The sequence below is a fragment of the Suricata suricatta genome, chromosome 11 (assembly GCF_006229205.1).
Source record: "Suricata suricatta isolate VVHF042 chromosome 11, meerkat_22Aug2017_6uvM2_HiC, whole genome shotgun sequence".
Lineage (NCBI taxonomy): Eukaryota > Metazoa > Chordata > Mammalia > Carnivora > Herpestidae > Suricata > Suricata suricatta.
Genome location: NC_043710.1, coordinates 99,943,294 through 99,958,986, shown reverse-complemented (window position 1 = coordinate 99,958,986; position 15,693 = coordinate 99,943,294). Strand labels below are relative to the sequence as shown.

Genomic DNA, 15,693 nt, shown 5'->3' with positions numbered 1-15,693 from the left:
TATTCCTTCTTTGGAAAAATGTCTGTTCAGCTCCTCTGTCCATTTTTTTAAATGTTTTTTATTTATTTTTGAGAGACAGAGAGAGACCACGTGAGCAGGGGAGGGGCAGAGAGAGAGGGAGACACAGAATCTGAAGCAGGCTCCAGGCTCTGAGCTGTCAGCACAGAGCCCAACGTGGGGCTCGAACCCACAAGTGGTGAGATCATGACCTGAGCCGAAGCCGGACGCTCAACCGACTGAGCTACCCAGGCGCCCCTCCTCTGTCCATTTTTTAATCACATTGTTTGGTCTTTTTGCTATTTATTGTATGTGTTCTTTATATATTTTGGTAATTAACCCCTTATCAGATATATGATTTGCAAACACTTTCTCCCTTTCAATAAGTTGCCTTTTCATTTTGCTGATGATTTCCTTAGTTGTGTGGAAGCTTTTTAGTTCAGGATGATCTTTTGAAAATGCAAACCTGATGTGTCCTGTCCTGCCACTGCCCGGTCAATAACGCATTCGTGCTGCTGCAGGACTAAATGCCCAGCTGCTCACCCCAGGCTCACGCCGCATGAGCTGCCTCTCAGCTCGCCCCTGCAGCTCATCGGTCCATTATCTCCACGTCCACACTGCAGCTTGGCCGGCCTCATTTCACCTCCTTGCTTCTTTCCTTGGGGGCACTTGCTGTGCGGCTACGCCTCCTCGGCCTGGAAAGCTCTCTCCCAGCACGGCCTCACGCTACCCTCCATCCTTCAGCCTTCAGGCCACGTGTCTTCCTCTCAGGAGAATCTTTGCTGCTGCCTTGGACCAGGCTCCTTGTTTCGTGCTCTCCCAGCACCTGTTTGCCTTTCTACAGTTTGTCCCCAAAGGGCATCAGTTCCATGAGGGCAAGGACTTGACTTGTTCACTGCTTCTTACCCAGAGCCTCAAGCCTGTGTTGAAGGAATAAGTCGCACTCACCACTCTTTGTTACTTTATATCTGTATTGTTATCAGGCTCATATCTGCCTCTCTTAGTGGATGGAAAGTTCTGGGGCGTAGGAACCACGTCTGCTCTATTCAGCATCATATCCCTGCAGGGGGCCAAGCAGGCCTTCCTCATATGAATATTCAATACATTTTATCACAACCATGTGAAAAATCACACCAAACGGGTAATTGTGTTTGTGTTAGGATTGTGAAAACAACTGATTTTTTCCTTCTATCTACAAGAAAAAATTATAATGGAAAAAACACAATATAAATAAAAATTCACAAACAGAAAGAAAAAATAGGTTCGTATATTATATTTACTGAATAAGCCATAAAAAAACGCTAAAATGAGAAATGGGACCTATAAATATTCTGCACTAAGAGATCATATGTTTTGATTTTTTTCCCCCAGTATTTCTACATGGGTGCAACATTTTACATAGTTTATCGTCGATAAAATGTGCATTTTGTTTTTCTTGCTTCATTCTGGGTCACGTGCATTTTCCCAGGATGCTGCATCACTTTTGCATAATTAGTTTTAGAAGCTGCATAAACCGGCACCTGGGTGGGTCAGTTGGTTGAGCGTCCGACTTCAGCGCAGATCCTGATCTCGCCATAAGTTCAAGCCTCGCATCCAGCTCTGTGCTGACAGTGGAGTGTATTTGAGATTCTCTCTCTCTGCCTCTCCCTCAAAATCAAATAAACATTAAGAGAAAAAGAAACTACAAAAAGTTCAGTTAAATTAATGTTCAGGGAAGGGGGCTAGTTCCTCAAGACAGATTTCCTAGAGTAGAATTCAAACCATATGAGTTTTCCTGGGAAGATACGGATTGCTGGCTTCAGTGGGCAAAAGTTGAAGAAGAAATGGGATGTGAGTGCACGTGTAGAATGAGAACTTGAGGTGAAATTAAGTGAAGGGTGATTATTTTCAAAGAGAGTCAATGTTACATCAAGGCTCTAATAAGGACCAATAAATACAGTTATATTGAAGGAAGAATTCCAGAGTCAGGTAGGTTGGCTGTCCTCCGAGATGGGGTGGGTGTGTCGAGGTGGGGGGGGGGCTGGTGCTGCATGTTGGGGCTCTAACATGGGGGGGGTTGGAGAAAGTAGAGGTGGTGAACAAGTGTGGGGCACTAATAAGTGAGGCATGAGAAGTTGGAGGCAGCCAGGACCAACGAGGAACAGTTAGCTACTTGTGGTCTCTGAGTCTGTTAGGGGAGTGACTGTAGACATGGGACTGAGCGACAGGGCATCAGAGGGACAGCCTTGGCACATGGAACCACCAACGCGATGCTGTGGGCTGGACATGACGATTGCTGCCTAATGCTTTTCAAGATGCAAGTCCGGGCAGGATGGCCTTTGGCTTCCTTCTCGATTATTTTGTGAAATGACGGTATCATAGCCCCGAGCAGGAGCCTGGGTTGCAGCCACCTCTGTGCAGCACCCTTAACCCCAGATTTGCCGCCCTGCAGCTGGCTTGCACCCAGCTTCTTAGTGACACCAGCTGTCCAGCACCTGTGTTCCACAGAGGACCCTGCATGAAGGGCAGCCGTTGCGCCATCACATGCCATGCTTCCCCAGATGGCAGAACTGCCCCCGCTTGGACGACCCCCCCCCCCCCCCCCCCCCGCCACAACAAGCCCGCCTTGTTCAGCAGCCCCCGCCAGACTGTGCATCACGCACCTCAGTCTCCTTTGCGGCCCTGCTGCCTCAGTCCGGGGCACACGCTCGCTCTCACTCTCTCACGCTCTGGACAAAATACCTTTCATTTTGAAACAGTTCTAGCATCATCCTGAAACAGAGTGAAACCATCTGCTTTGTAAAAAAAAAAAAAAAAAAAAAAAAAAAAAATCACCACCAGTGATTTAATTAAGGGCTTAGAGCAGCATTTTGATTTGGGAGAGGACTGAGCATGCGTGGGCAGGGAGCCAGAGCAGAAAGGCCAGATAGGATCTCTCGCCTGGTGTTGGAAAGATGGGGGGCGGGGGTGGGGGGTGGGCGCACACACTTGTGCTCCTGGCGCCCTCCCTTCCCGGCTCTAATCCCACCATCCTTGCTGACTCAGCGCGACCTGTGTTCCCTCCATGTGCTTTTGGGGTTTGAGGCTTAAAGAATTTCATTACCTTAAAAAAATTTTTTATAAATGTCTTTATTTTTGAGAGACAGAGACAGAGACAGAACGTGAGCAAGGGAGGGGCAGAGAGAGACGGAGACACAGAATCCGAAGCAGGCTCCAGGCTCTGAGCTGTCAGCACAGAGCCCTACGCCGGGCTCGAACACACTCAAATGCACGAACTGTGAGATCATGACCTGAGCCGAAGTGGGATGCCTAACCGACTGAGCCACCCAGGTGCCCCAAAGAATTTAATTGTCTAAAACTGCATTCAACCATTTCTTCTCTGCAGGTTAACCTTTATCTTTGGATGGACAAGTAAGAACCCTGTTATGGGGGCGCCTGGGTGGCTCACTCGGTTGGGCCTCCGACTTCAGCTCAGGTCAGATCTCACGTCCGTGGGTTCGAGCCCCGCGTCAGGCTCTGTGCTGACAGCTAGCTCAGAGCCTGGAGCTGCTTCCGGTTCTGTGTCTCCTTCTCTCTCTGCCCCTCGCCCTCTCATGCTGTCTCTCTCTGTATCAAAAATAAATAAAATATTAAAAAAAAAAAGAACCCTGTTATATTCAGTGTTGAATGCCCACTGTCCACACTGGGACTGGTACATGGAGATTGCTCAGTAAACACTGAATGAATGAGTAATCAGAACTGGAATATTCTGGGTGGCTCAACTGGCTAAGCATCCGACTTCAGCTCAGGTCATGATCTCACAGTTTATGGGTTCAAGCCCTACGTCAGGCTCTGTGCTGACAGCTCAGAGCCCAGAGCCTGCTTTGGATTCTCTGTCTCCCTGTCTCTCTGCCCCTCCCCCACTCATGCTCTGTGTCTGTCTCTCAAAAATAAACAAACATTACAAAATACTTTTTAAAAAAGAACTAGAATATTCTGGTTTTTCCATGTCATTAAAACATTGATCATTGCTCAACCCAGGTTGTCATTACCACCTTGATTATTTTAATGAGTAGCAAAAACCTAGATTGTCATTATATTTAGAAAAACACAGCTAAAAATGGACATAGTGGTAAGAAGGAAAATCTGACTAGAGTCATTTTCCCCCCAGACTCAGTTTACACAGTTCTACTAGGTCACGTTTAGCCTCCTGACACATGAGTTTGCACTTGATGTGAAGAAATGTAAAGGGTGTTCGATATTTTTGTTTCATTTCAGTAAACTCCAGACGACAAAGAGGGATATCAGATGGCTTCAAGGAGTGACTGGTGAATGGTTTGAAGAAATTCAAAGAAAGAAGTTTTGCAATGAAACAGATGTCAGCCAAATGTTCAAACAACCACTTACATACAGGCTGAGGAAAGGGATGGCACAAAATGGTGAGGAAAAACTTCAATCTAAATTTATTTTTCTTACAGCATGCTATTATAGATAATGATTCAGTTGAACTCTCCCTAACCAATCCATGTTTAGGACTATTTTTAAATCATAAGGTACAAGAGTTTTATAACATAACATACAATGAGAAGAGTGAACTGAAAATGTACTATAATGTCTTAGGGGTGTGTTTTTAGAATCGGGCAAGATAGCAGAGTGGTTAAGAACACTCAACACATGTTGAGGGGCACCTGTGTGGCTCAGTCGGTTGGGCATTTGACTTCGGCTCAGGTCATGATCTCATGGTTCGTAGGTTTGAACCCTGAGCTGGGCTCTGTGCTGATAACTCGGAGCCTGGAGCCTGCTTCAGATTCTCTGTCTCCATCTCTGTCTCTGTCTGTGTCTCTCTGTCTGTCTCTCTGCCCCTCCCCCACTTGTGCTCGCGCTCTCTCTCTCTCAAAATAAATAAACATTTTAAAAAATGCAAAAAAAGAAAAGAAAAAAAGAACATATACCTTGATATCCAATAAGGCTTGGATTCAGATCTCCACTCTGTCTCTCTGCATTCTCTATTCTACCTATTCTCTGTAAGCCTCAATATTCTCATCTTTAAATGGGTGTGATGCTACCTACTTCCCAGGTGGCTGGATATGTACAAAGTGCTGAGCTGGGACACGGCGAGCACTTACATGAGTGGGATGATGGTGCAGAAGGAGGAGGAGACTGGAGGGGAGGGGAGGGGGAAAGGGGTTATGAGAGAAGGGGGGGCCTTAGAAAAGCTTCACCTTGCGGGAACTTTGGCAAATTAAGCTCCATAGGTCAATCCCTTCTTCAAACATGCCAACTGTGGGACTACTCACATGTCGCTTACCTTCACCAATCACTTGTGTGTTTCTATCTGTAAATGAGGATAATAAAACCCGCTTTCACAGGACTAATGTGAGAATAACAAAGTGCATCCAAAATTATAACCTAGGAAAACAGCTAGTGTATCTTCCTACTGATATAGTCACATGGACTGCCTTGGCTAATGTGTTACTAACAATAATAGCACCAAGAAACACGTAGCAATGTTTCTAAACTTATATGGACAACATTTTACAGCTCCCATCATAAACAAATCTCTCTAAAAAGACTCACAGGTCAGATTTTGAAATTAACCCCATGTATACCATGGCGACTTCCCCCTTCCACTGAACCTCTCTAATATTTATAAATTCCACATGTCCCGAAGTATTACAGTACCATAGACTTTGTATAGGTTGATGTTGTCCCAGAATTTTTAATACTCACATGTGTAACTAACTATACATTATACACATATTAGACAGGTTTCTATTATAGGCATACACACACATAAGCCATATTGTAGCAAATACACAGAGATAGATTTTTGATGGAAATAAGGAACACTTAAATGGCTTCATTTCCTTTTTCTTTACTTTCTTTGCTTACCAAAAGTGACATGGTGTCTATCACTATGGTTTTAAAGTCCTAAAATAAACATGTCTGAAGGGCGGGGCAGCTAAAAGCAACTTGAAAGTTCAAGGGGTGCCTGACACCTCACCTTGAGCTTCGGACAGATTCGCGCGGCTGGTGTGCGTGGAGGGATGTTCCGCCAACTGTGGTCCACGGTGCGCATTGAACCCTGCTCTTTGTGAGGGTTTTTCTCTGCTCAGCAGAACCATCAGGGGCACAGGCTCTCCTGATTCCTCAGGTCTCCATGTGGGGGTGCCTGCTGCGTTTTCAGTCTGCAGAGAGAGGGGTGGGAAGCAAGAGCAAAATCTTAGTTCTCGGAGATATAGTCACCCAGAAATGCTGAGTGACGCCACCTTTCTGTATAATGTTCATCTAGATCCCATGGAATTACAAACAGCAAGATCTAAAACTGCGTCTAATCCAAGAAACCCCGGGTCCATTTCTCCCCGGCTAAGCTTCAGATCATCATTTTCTTCCCTGTTCTCATTCAGAAAATCCAGGAGGGAGACTTCAAAGCTTCAGTCACCAGGACAGAAAGGGTGAGTTAAATTCAGATCATGTGATAGCTCACTGGTTATTTGATGCCCGTGGCCAGCAGTAGCCTGCTTTGTGTTCAGAAGGTTTCATGTTTGCTCTTAGGCATCACATTCAGATAGAAACAAAGGAAACAGGACTTAGCTCTCATGGGGACAAAGTCCTTACAAAACCGGGAAACTTGCCTCTTTGGGAACCAACTTCCAACCAACTGTACCCGGCCCAGGTAGGGCCCTTGGTGCTTAAGGGGTTAAATGTTGGGAAGTAATCATTAACCGAGTCTCCCATTGCTTCAAGAGGCTGGTCTGTGCCCTGGTCAGGAAGATATCTTTAAATCAAAACTACTGTTCCCTTGGGGATGTATGTGTCTGTGGTCACAAGGAGAGATGACATATAAAGGTTTCAGTGAAAGTAAATATGATGGGCAAAGAGGAAAATTATATTTTTGTAACTGAGAGAATCAATGTATTCTTTGGACTAGCAGTATTCAGGACGGCTGCTCTGCTGTGGTTACCCAGAATTTAAATGCAAGATGCAGGAAGGGAGGTTTCTGGGTGAGTGGAGGCATAATTCCGGATCATTCCCGTAGTGTGAAACTGTGTACATCAGTTCCTCTTGACTCCTGAGCTGTTAGGTCATTTTGTGAAAAACAAGCGAGGCTTGGCTTACAAGCGATTGAGCTGACTGCTAAATATTTTCCGCCTGTCTTCCTGGTAGAGAAGCTTCCCACCCTCTTAAGGTTTGGCCTCACACGTGATGTGTGCGGGCAAACCGCCAGGCTGGGGAGCGGCGCGGTAGTGACTGCGAGGTGCCGGAGGTCACTCTGGCTGCACCACAGCCCGCGGCACGCGCTGGTGGGCGGGGGACGGGGCTCCCCAGCCTGCGGGACGGAACTTTGGGTCCCCGTCCCCTCCCGGGCGGGGGATCGGTGTTTTCTCCCGAGCCTGCTTTTGTCCGGCGCACTTAGTGGAGAGCTGGCCGGAATGCAGGGCTCTGCGCCGGCTCTCCCAGGGCCGCTGGCTCCTAAGGACGTGTTCTTCACACAGGTGAGTGGCTTTTCTTCCTGAGAATGCTTGAAATGCTAGGAATCCTCCCGTTTGGGCATTTAAAGTTGAAGAGGATGTCCTCTGAAGGACGCGTGTTTCATAAGGAGGAAAGAAATATTCCCGGCCCGTGGTGGAACTCGGGCGGAATTTGTGTTTTAGGTGATTTTCTCCAAGGCAGAGTTTTATGCAGCTCAACGTCTCACAGCAGGAAGCCAGGAAAAGTTGAGGAACCTGTTCACTCTGTGGGCAAGTTCTGTCCAAGTCGTATTGCAAGTCGCTGCAAACGTGGGTCCAAGGAGATAGAAACTCTAGATTCTTCCATCTAGATATCGTGTGTGTGTTTTATGTTTTTTAATTTCTGAGAGACAGAGCATCAGTGAGGGAGGGGCAGGGGGAGGGGCAGAGAGAGGGGGAGACACAGAATCGGAAGCAGGTTCTAGGCTCTGAGCTGTCAGCACAGAGCACAACACAGGGCTCGAACCCATGAACCATGAGATCATGGCCTGAGCAGAAGTCGGGTGCTCAACTGACTCAGCCACCCAGGGGGCCCTTTTTTTTTTCCCCTAATGTTTATTTATTTTAGAGAGAGTGGGGGGAGGGGCAGAGAGAGAGGGAACAGAAGATCTGAGGCAGGCACCAGGCTCTGAGCTGTCAGCACAGAGCACAACGCGGGGCTCGAACCCACAAACCACGAGATCATGACCTGAGCTGAAGTCGGATGCTTAACCTACTGAGCCACCCAGGTGGCCCCGTGTTTTTTTGGTTATAGATCAAATTGAAAAAAAAGAAAAAGGAAACTTTTATTTAGCAGCTCTCTTTCTTGTGGGCCAAAATGACTGGTAGCTTTCTTACAACCACGTGCACTGAAACGTACACATCCACATAGAAAAGCGAAACAGATTTTATCCTTAAAGTACTGTCAATGGAAATACATATTTATGAATGGTGCTGGTACAGAATATCACGAAGGCACTATTTTTTGCTCTTAAGTTTCAGTAGGTAAACTGTACGAACATGTCCTTTTCGTTTTTAAATATACATGTGAGCTAAATATTTGGATATAAATCCTGAGCGTGTGTGTGTGTGTGTGTGTGTGTGTGTGTGTGTATGTGTGTGTGTGTGTGGCCAGGAGGTAGTTTAAGGTAAGAATATAAACCATGTGTTGTCCACTTTCAGGCACTCTTTACTCTTAAGTAGAAGCTGACTTTCTTTGGCAGCTCTGATCTTTGGAAATACAAAATCAGCCTTCCAAATCCATGATTCAGGAGCTCCTCCTTGACTATTACTGCTCAGGAGGAACTGACAAAGGGCTCCAGAAGGCACAGTCATCCTGTGCGAGGTAGGATTCAGGTTTCTACTTGCCGAAGCCATCAAGGCTCAGCCTTGTCACATTCAGTGCTCTGGAGAACCAGTCAGCAAAGCAGTTGAGAGGATCTTTTGCAAATCACAGAAAGGGAACCAACCCTCTGGGCAAAATGCAGCCTTCTGTTCAGCCCTGAAAGATTCGAGTATCAGAGAAATTACTGTTCATCTTTTAAGCTGTGGTTTAACTGGGAAATGATGCTGGATAATGGATAACTTGCCCCAGAAGAAAATGACTTGGTCATTTCATCGAGACTCACTTTAGAAAGGTGCAGGCAGGGACGCCTGGCTAGCTCAGTCACTTAAACATCCAACTCTTCATTCCGGCTCAGGTCATGATTTCATGGTTTCGTGAGTTCAAACCCCACATCAGGCTCTGTGCTGACAGTGCAGAGCCTTCTTGGGATTCTCTCTCTCCCTCTCCCTCTCTCTCTCTCTCTCTCTGTCCCTCCCCACTCATGCTGTCTCCGTCTCTGTCTATCTCAAAAATAAATAAACTTTAAGAAAAAAAAAAAAAGGTCCAGCCAGCAGAAGTATAGGATATGCTGAAGCTTTAATTTTCTATTTTCAGTGGTAAAAAGCCATGGGAACATAGTGACTTAATGAATTAACAAAAAGGCAAAACATTTTGCAATTTCTGCTTCAGATATGATGAGTTTCTCCTCTCAAATCTATGCACATCCCAAATTATCCCATCATTATTGTTTTAAGTTTATTTATTTATTTGAGATACAGAGCTCGTGTGGGGGAAGGGCAGAGAGAGAGGGAGAGAGAGAATCCCAAGCAGGCCCCATGCTGTCAGCACAGAGGCTGATGTGGGGCTTGAACCCACAAACTGTGACATCATGACCTGAGCTGAAATCAAGAGTCAGATGCTTAATCAACTAAGTCACCCAGGCCCTCCTCTCCCATTATTATTTTAATCCTGCTTGTAAATGATTGAACTATATCCTATGTGATCCCCTCCCCACGTCTAGGAAAAAGGAAAACTATTTTCCATTCATGTTTTGATTTATTTATTGTCAGCCAATAATTTCAAGAGACGTGTGTTTTGCATGTACCTTTCCCCCAACAGTTCCCTGGGCGTTGTGTTTCCTCCTGTCTTGTTACAGGGCATTTAGTGCCTGTGTAGTGCTCAGCGCCCCAGCATGAAATTCCAGTAACCTAGAGCCTCAAGATTTCCTTGTCCGTAGTTCAGCAAGCACCCAGTAGCGCACCTCGTGAGCTTCCAAATGCAGTCTTCCTGGCTGCCAAAGAGTGTCTGTGGCGGCTCATTTCTCACCGCAGACCCCTGTTACTCCAGTGACGCCCTGCGCACCATGGGTGCCTGCCGTGCCTGCCACTCTGCGCCTCATGCCACCACATAATCCACAGCAAGGTCCTTCCTGCAAGGGGGCCACCTTCATTCTCAAAATGTGGTTCACTATGGCCGTTTTAGGGATGTTTTGATTTACTCCTTCATTTGGTGGTGTCCCAGAACTCAGGCACCGTGAAGATGGTGAAATGAAGTCGTTCATATGGCTCCTGAGTAGCATGTACAGTTAAACATCACGGGAAGCGCCTGGGGGGCCCAGTGGGTGACGCGTCCGACTTCAGCTCAGGTCACCAGCTCCATGCCAGGCTGTGTGCTGACAGCGTGGAATCTGCTTGGGACTCTCTCTCCTCTCTCTCTGCTTCTCCCCCACGCACTCTCTTTCTCTCTCAAAATAAATACACTTAAAAAAATAAAAATAAATAAATTTAAGGTCGCGTCTTTCCTTTGAGGACCGTCAGAGTGCCTTGCGCATGTCAGTCCCTGCTGCGCAGTGGAGATGAGGAAGTGGAGCTGCTGTCCGGCCGCGAGCACCTGCCCATTACCCTGTGACTTCAGGAAGATTCTTTTTGACCCCTGGAGATGCAAACAGCTTTGGTGGATCCCGCTCGCCGCTCCTGAGACATGCCCAAATTTGCCTGATGCACAGGGTGTACCCAGTTAGGGTGCTCCGGCCGCAGCCTCGTGTTATGTAAGCAGGACATTCAGATACTGTTTTGGAAAGTTGAAAAGGCAGATGAGGGGCGCCTGGGCGGCTCAGTCGGTTAAGCGTCCAGCTTTGGCTCAGGTCATGATCTCTCAGTTTTGAGTTCAAGGCCCGCGTCGGGCTCTGTGCTGACAGCTAGCTCAGAGCCTGGAGCCTGCTTCAGATTCTGTGTCTCCCTCTCTCTCTGCCCCTCCCTTGCTTATGCTCTGTCTCTCTGTCTTTGTCTCTCTCAAAAATAAATAACATTAAAAAACATAAACGTGTGCAAAAAAGAAAAGAAAAGGCAGATGATATTTTCACCCCTGGCTTCTGGTTGTTTTAACCATTTATTTATTTTTTGAGCCTCTCCCTCACTACCAAGGCCTGAGTTTGAAGACACAAAAATCTCAGACACTTCGGTGGAAAGGAGCGGTCAGAGGTCAGAGCAAACAAGATCTTTCTTGGGAAATGCTCCTTCCGTGAAGCCAGGCGTGGTCTCCACAGGTGGCCAGAAGGGTTGTGTTGACAAGAGGTGTGACGGGGGAGTGGTTTGGGGTTTCATCCTGGGTGGCCCCCGGTTCCCAGGAGATTCGGCTGAGCGTTACTATAATCTTGTCAACAATTTAAAACTAATGACAGAGCCTCAGATCCCTGACTCAGAAGGGCTGAAATGGGGCCCAGGGAACTGTATTTCCTTATTGTAGATTCTCCAGGATATTCGGATGCTCCGTCGGGTTTGGAAACCACAGCGGTAGAGCTTCCTGTGCCACTGTGGTGATAAGGGCGGTTGGAGCTCCTGGCAAGGGTGTCGTTAGCCCAGATGATGGTTTCTCTTCTGTTTATTTATGGGGGTTTTATCAGGCTTACTCTGGATCAGATACTGTGGCTAGTGCTGGAGATAAAATTGTGAAACTAAGGCAAAGTCCCTGCCCGGAGACCTTCAGTCAGAATCCTGCGTGTGGTCGGGGGTGAGGTGCACCACAGAACTCTGGGACATGGCAAAACATTATGGGCTCACGTATTCCCTATGGCAGTTTTCTGGCAAATGACAGTAGGTATCTGGAGGGAGGGATGCCCCGTGGAATTCACACAAGGATGCCATCCGGCCTAACTGCAGCCTGGTGACAGCTGATACCCCAGTGATGATGGTGGAGTATGGTGAGTGCTAGGAGGGGGCGTGGTATTCCTGCCGTGAGCTCTGTGTAGGAGAAGCACTTAACTCAGACTGGAGCACCAGAAGCCTTCCTGGAAGAGGAGAGGCAATTGTCAAAAGACATAGAGGAGTGAGCTAGGTAATTAAGAGTCAAGAGGTTGCACAGGACAGAAAGACTGACACAGCTGAGGTGTGGAGACTGGAAGAAGTAGGAACTCATGTAGGTGGCCGAGGTTCAGTGACCTGGTGTAAGGTAGGACCCGTAAGAGATGGAGTGAGAGGTTGGTAGAGGCCATAACACAGGGACCAGCAGTGCTAAGGACGTGGAGTGCTAAGATGCTTGGACTTGATCCTATAGACAATGGGAAGCCACTACTCGCTTTTACTAGTAATGCCATTGTTTCCATATTTATGTATATTTCATATATTATAAAGTTACCCACAACCTGCTGACCTGGACAAACACTAAAATCTTTCATTGTATTCAGTGCAGGTGCACATGTGTATTTTATCCATTGAGTGTTGTTAAACAGAGGAGTGGCATAATCAGATCTTCACTTTAGAAAGATCACTTTAGCTCAGTGCTTCTCCATCAGGGGCAATTTTGCCCCGCAAAAGACATTCGGCAATGTCCAAAGCCATATCTGTTTTTCACGACTGAAGGGTGAGAACTCTGGGCGTCTAGTAGTTAGGGGTCAAAGATGTTGCTAAGTATCCTGTCACATGCAACAGACCACCACCCCAGAGAAATGCCCGTAGAGCCAAGGCTGGGAAACGGATCCAGGTGTGGCACAAAGGACATACCTGAGGGGGCAAAGCCCGAGTCAGACCAGGTAAGGTACTGTTGAGATAATGGCGGCCTGAACCAAGGCAGGCAGTGAGGAGAGCAAAAAACAAAGGCAGACCGATTCATGCAAGGATTTAGATTGTGGACTCATAGGAACGTGGTAATGGGTTGTGTCAAGTGAAGAAGAAGGAAGAAGGGAGATGAACTCTCCTCTCTGACTTAGGACACTGGTGGTTGATGGTGAAGAAATACAGGAGGAGAAGCAGATATGGGGATAAAAATGAACACATTTGCTGATTTATTCAATGAGGACGGCTCAAGGAATACCGCACACGGCGCTGGGGACAAAGCATCCAGCCCTTGGTTTCCCGGGCGTTAGCCTTGTGAGGACAGCAAAAAGGAAATAGAGAAACACAAAATAATAATGCTAAGGTGGGGAAGTTCCACGTGCTCTAGGAGCATGCATGGAGTGTTTGTTAGATTTCGTCTTGAGCCCAGAAAGCTCTTCCAGGGACAATGACATTTATAAGGATTGTTCGAGGGTGAGAGTTATCCAGGCAAACAGGTGGTAGAAAAATGTTTCAGGCAAATTCTGTGCAGTTGCTAATTCCTAATGGCAGAGGGATATGCAAAGGGGAGAGATGAGGCTGGAAAATGTATGTGGACTAAATCATATCGGGCCTTATGAGTACAGAGAACTTGAACTTTCACCTGGGAGCAAATAGAAATCATTTAAAATGTTAAACAGGGAAGTAGCGTGATGCACTTTGTACTGATCCCTCTGGCGAAAGTGCAGAGAATGGACTGGACTAGAACTAAACTTGGAGGGAGAGGGCCAGGTAAGGGACTAGAGCAAAAAACAAAACAAATGATAAATGTCTTCACTGGGGAACAATTGGGGGGATGTAGAGGTATGGGTGATTTTACAAGGGATTTCTGAGTCTGAATCAACAGTATCTGTCGGTTGATTGGACAGGAAGGGGTGGTCACGTAGGAAGGACATGGAGTCCATTTTGGACGTAGAGGGTCTGAATTGCCCATGGTCGTCCAGATGGATATCTTCAGTGGCCAGTGCTTAGAGCGTGTTCCATCAGCATTTGGGGGACGTCACCTGGGGTTCTGGTTTTAAAAAATATATTCTTTTTGGTTGTTTTTGCTTTTGAGAGAGAGAGAGTGTGAACAGGGGAGGGGCAGAAGGAGAGGGAGAGAGAAAGAATCACAAGCAGGCTCCATGCTCAGCACAGAGCCCAATGTGGGGCTTGATCTCATGACCCTGGGATCAAGACCTAAGCCAAAATCAAGAGTCGGGTGCTTAACCAGTCAAGACACCCAGGTGCCCCTTTAAAAAGAATATTCTTGAGCACACTCTGATCTACTGCGTGAGAATTTCTGAGTGGTATCTGCAAAGGTATAGAGAGACAAGAGAAGATTTTCTGGAAGTGAAATGAATTTGGTAAGTCTAGCTTACAGGTACCTGCAGGTGAGTGGAGTGTGGGCTTGAAAGGTGAGGGGTGGTCTGGGAAGCCCATCAGATCAAAGAAGAGCCTTGCATCAAGTGAAGGTTTTGGATAATACCTCGTAAGATGTTAAGCAGGGGACTGATACGATCACATGTGTATTTTAGATGGATCTCTGTGGGTGGTAGGAAGGATGGAGAGGAATCCAGGAGAGAAATGATAGACATTTGATCGGCAGAATGGGTGAACTGAGATGTGGGGTTGGATGTGAGATGGCACCAGGCCAGCGGAGTTCTGCCAGCCTCGCTTCCAGGACCCCACCGCTGCTTTGATTCACTCTGCAAGTGAAAGCTGTTCACATTGGGAACATAAATTCATTTTTCGGAGGGTCTGGGAGTGGATGCGGAGGCTCTGTGCCTCCAAGCCACCTGAGTCCTACTCCCGGCCAGCAGATCCACAAGGTCACCCACACGTGGCCTTGCACACCACCACAGGCACCCCCCGCCACCCCCCCCCACGCATGGCTTGCCCTCACCCTTGGTGGCTCTGCATCCCAGTCATGCTCCTGTCATCCTGTAAGTCACATCGCCTTCCCTCCTGCCCCCACCCCCTTGGGGACCGATTCCTGCCCCGGCTGCTGGCACGTAGATTCAGAACCTGGTGAGCTGCGTGGGCGCCCTTTGAGCGCTACAGCCCCCATGGCTCTGGAAGGAGCCTTCACAATCTGGTATGTTCTCTTGGCTCTGGCAAATTGAATTACTTGCCAGTTTCCAAGCGGCCTGGCTCTTTCCCATCTCTGGGCTTGTGCTTTTGCTGCTTTCTACCTATCACCAGTTCAACTGCCCCCTCCTCCCTCCAGGAAAGTGCTCACTGGGCCGTCTACGTTTTCTGGGCATTGAACTTACATCACTTTATTGTCTTCGTCATCTCTTGAGTTGCATTTCTGCTCTTTATGTATGTACTCTTTCCTACTGTGAAAGCTCTGGGAGAACAGGGTCCCTGTCTCAGTCCTATTCGTTTCCTGCAAACCACGGGCAGGAAGGAGGCGTGCAGGCTTGGTGCAGCTGGAGGGAAAGGAAGAATAAAAACAAAAGCAGGATTTAAGTTTCAGATATTAGTTTAGAGCTGGTGTTGGACAGTAATATGAAACAAAGTCCATAATATTAATGTCAATTTCTGTTTAAAATTTGAGCTAATCTGGGGCACGCAGGTGGCTCAGTCCGTTGAGTGTCCGACCTCAGCTCAGGTCATGGTCTCAAGATTCGCGGGTTCATGCGAATTTGCGGGTTCAAGATTCTGTGCTGACAGCTCAGAGCCTGGATCCTGCTTCGGATTCTGTGTCTTCTCTCTCTGCCCCTCCCCACTTATACTCTGTCTCTCTGTGTCTCTCAAAAATGAATAAGCATAAAAAATTTTAAAAGAAACGAGCTAATCTGTAAAACATATTTGGATATCTTTAACATATAACATTGTTTGGCCTCCCAGA

At 47.1% G+C, this 15,693-nt stretch overlaps 1 protein-coding gene across 1 annotated transcript in view; it reads left to right on the top strand.

The window, feature by feature from the left end:
• The window catches only part of EXPH5 (exophilin 5), a 52,322-nt gene that overhangs the window by 20,910 nt on the left and 15,719 nt on the right, over positions 1–15,693 (top strand). The window contains exons 4-5 of the mRNA XM_029915686.1: positions 4,234–4,394; positions 6,248–6,410. Coding sequence (XP_029771546.1) covers positions 4,234–4,394; positions 6,248–6,410 — 324 coding nt within the window. The remainder of the gene's footprint in view (positions 1–4,233; positions 4,395–6,247; positions 6,411–15,693) is intronic.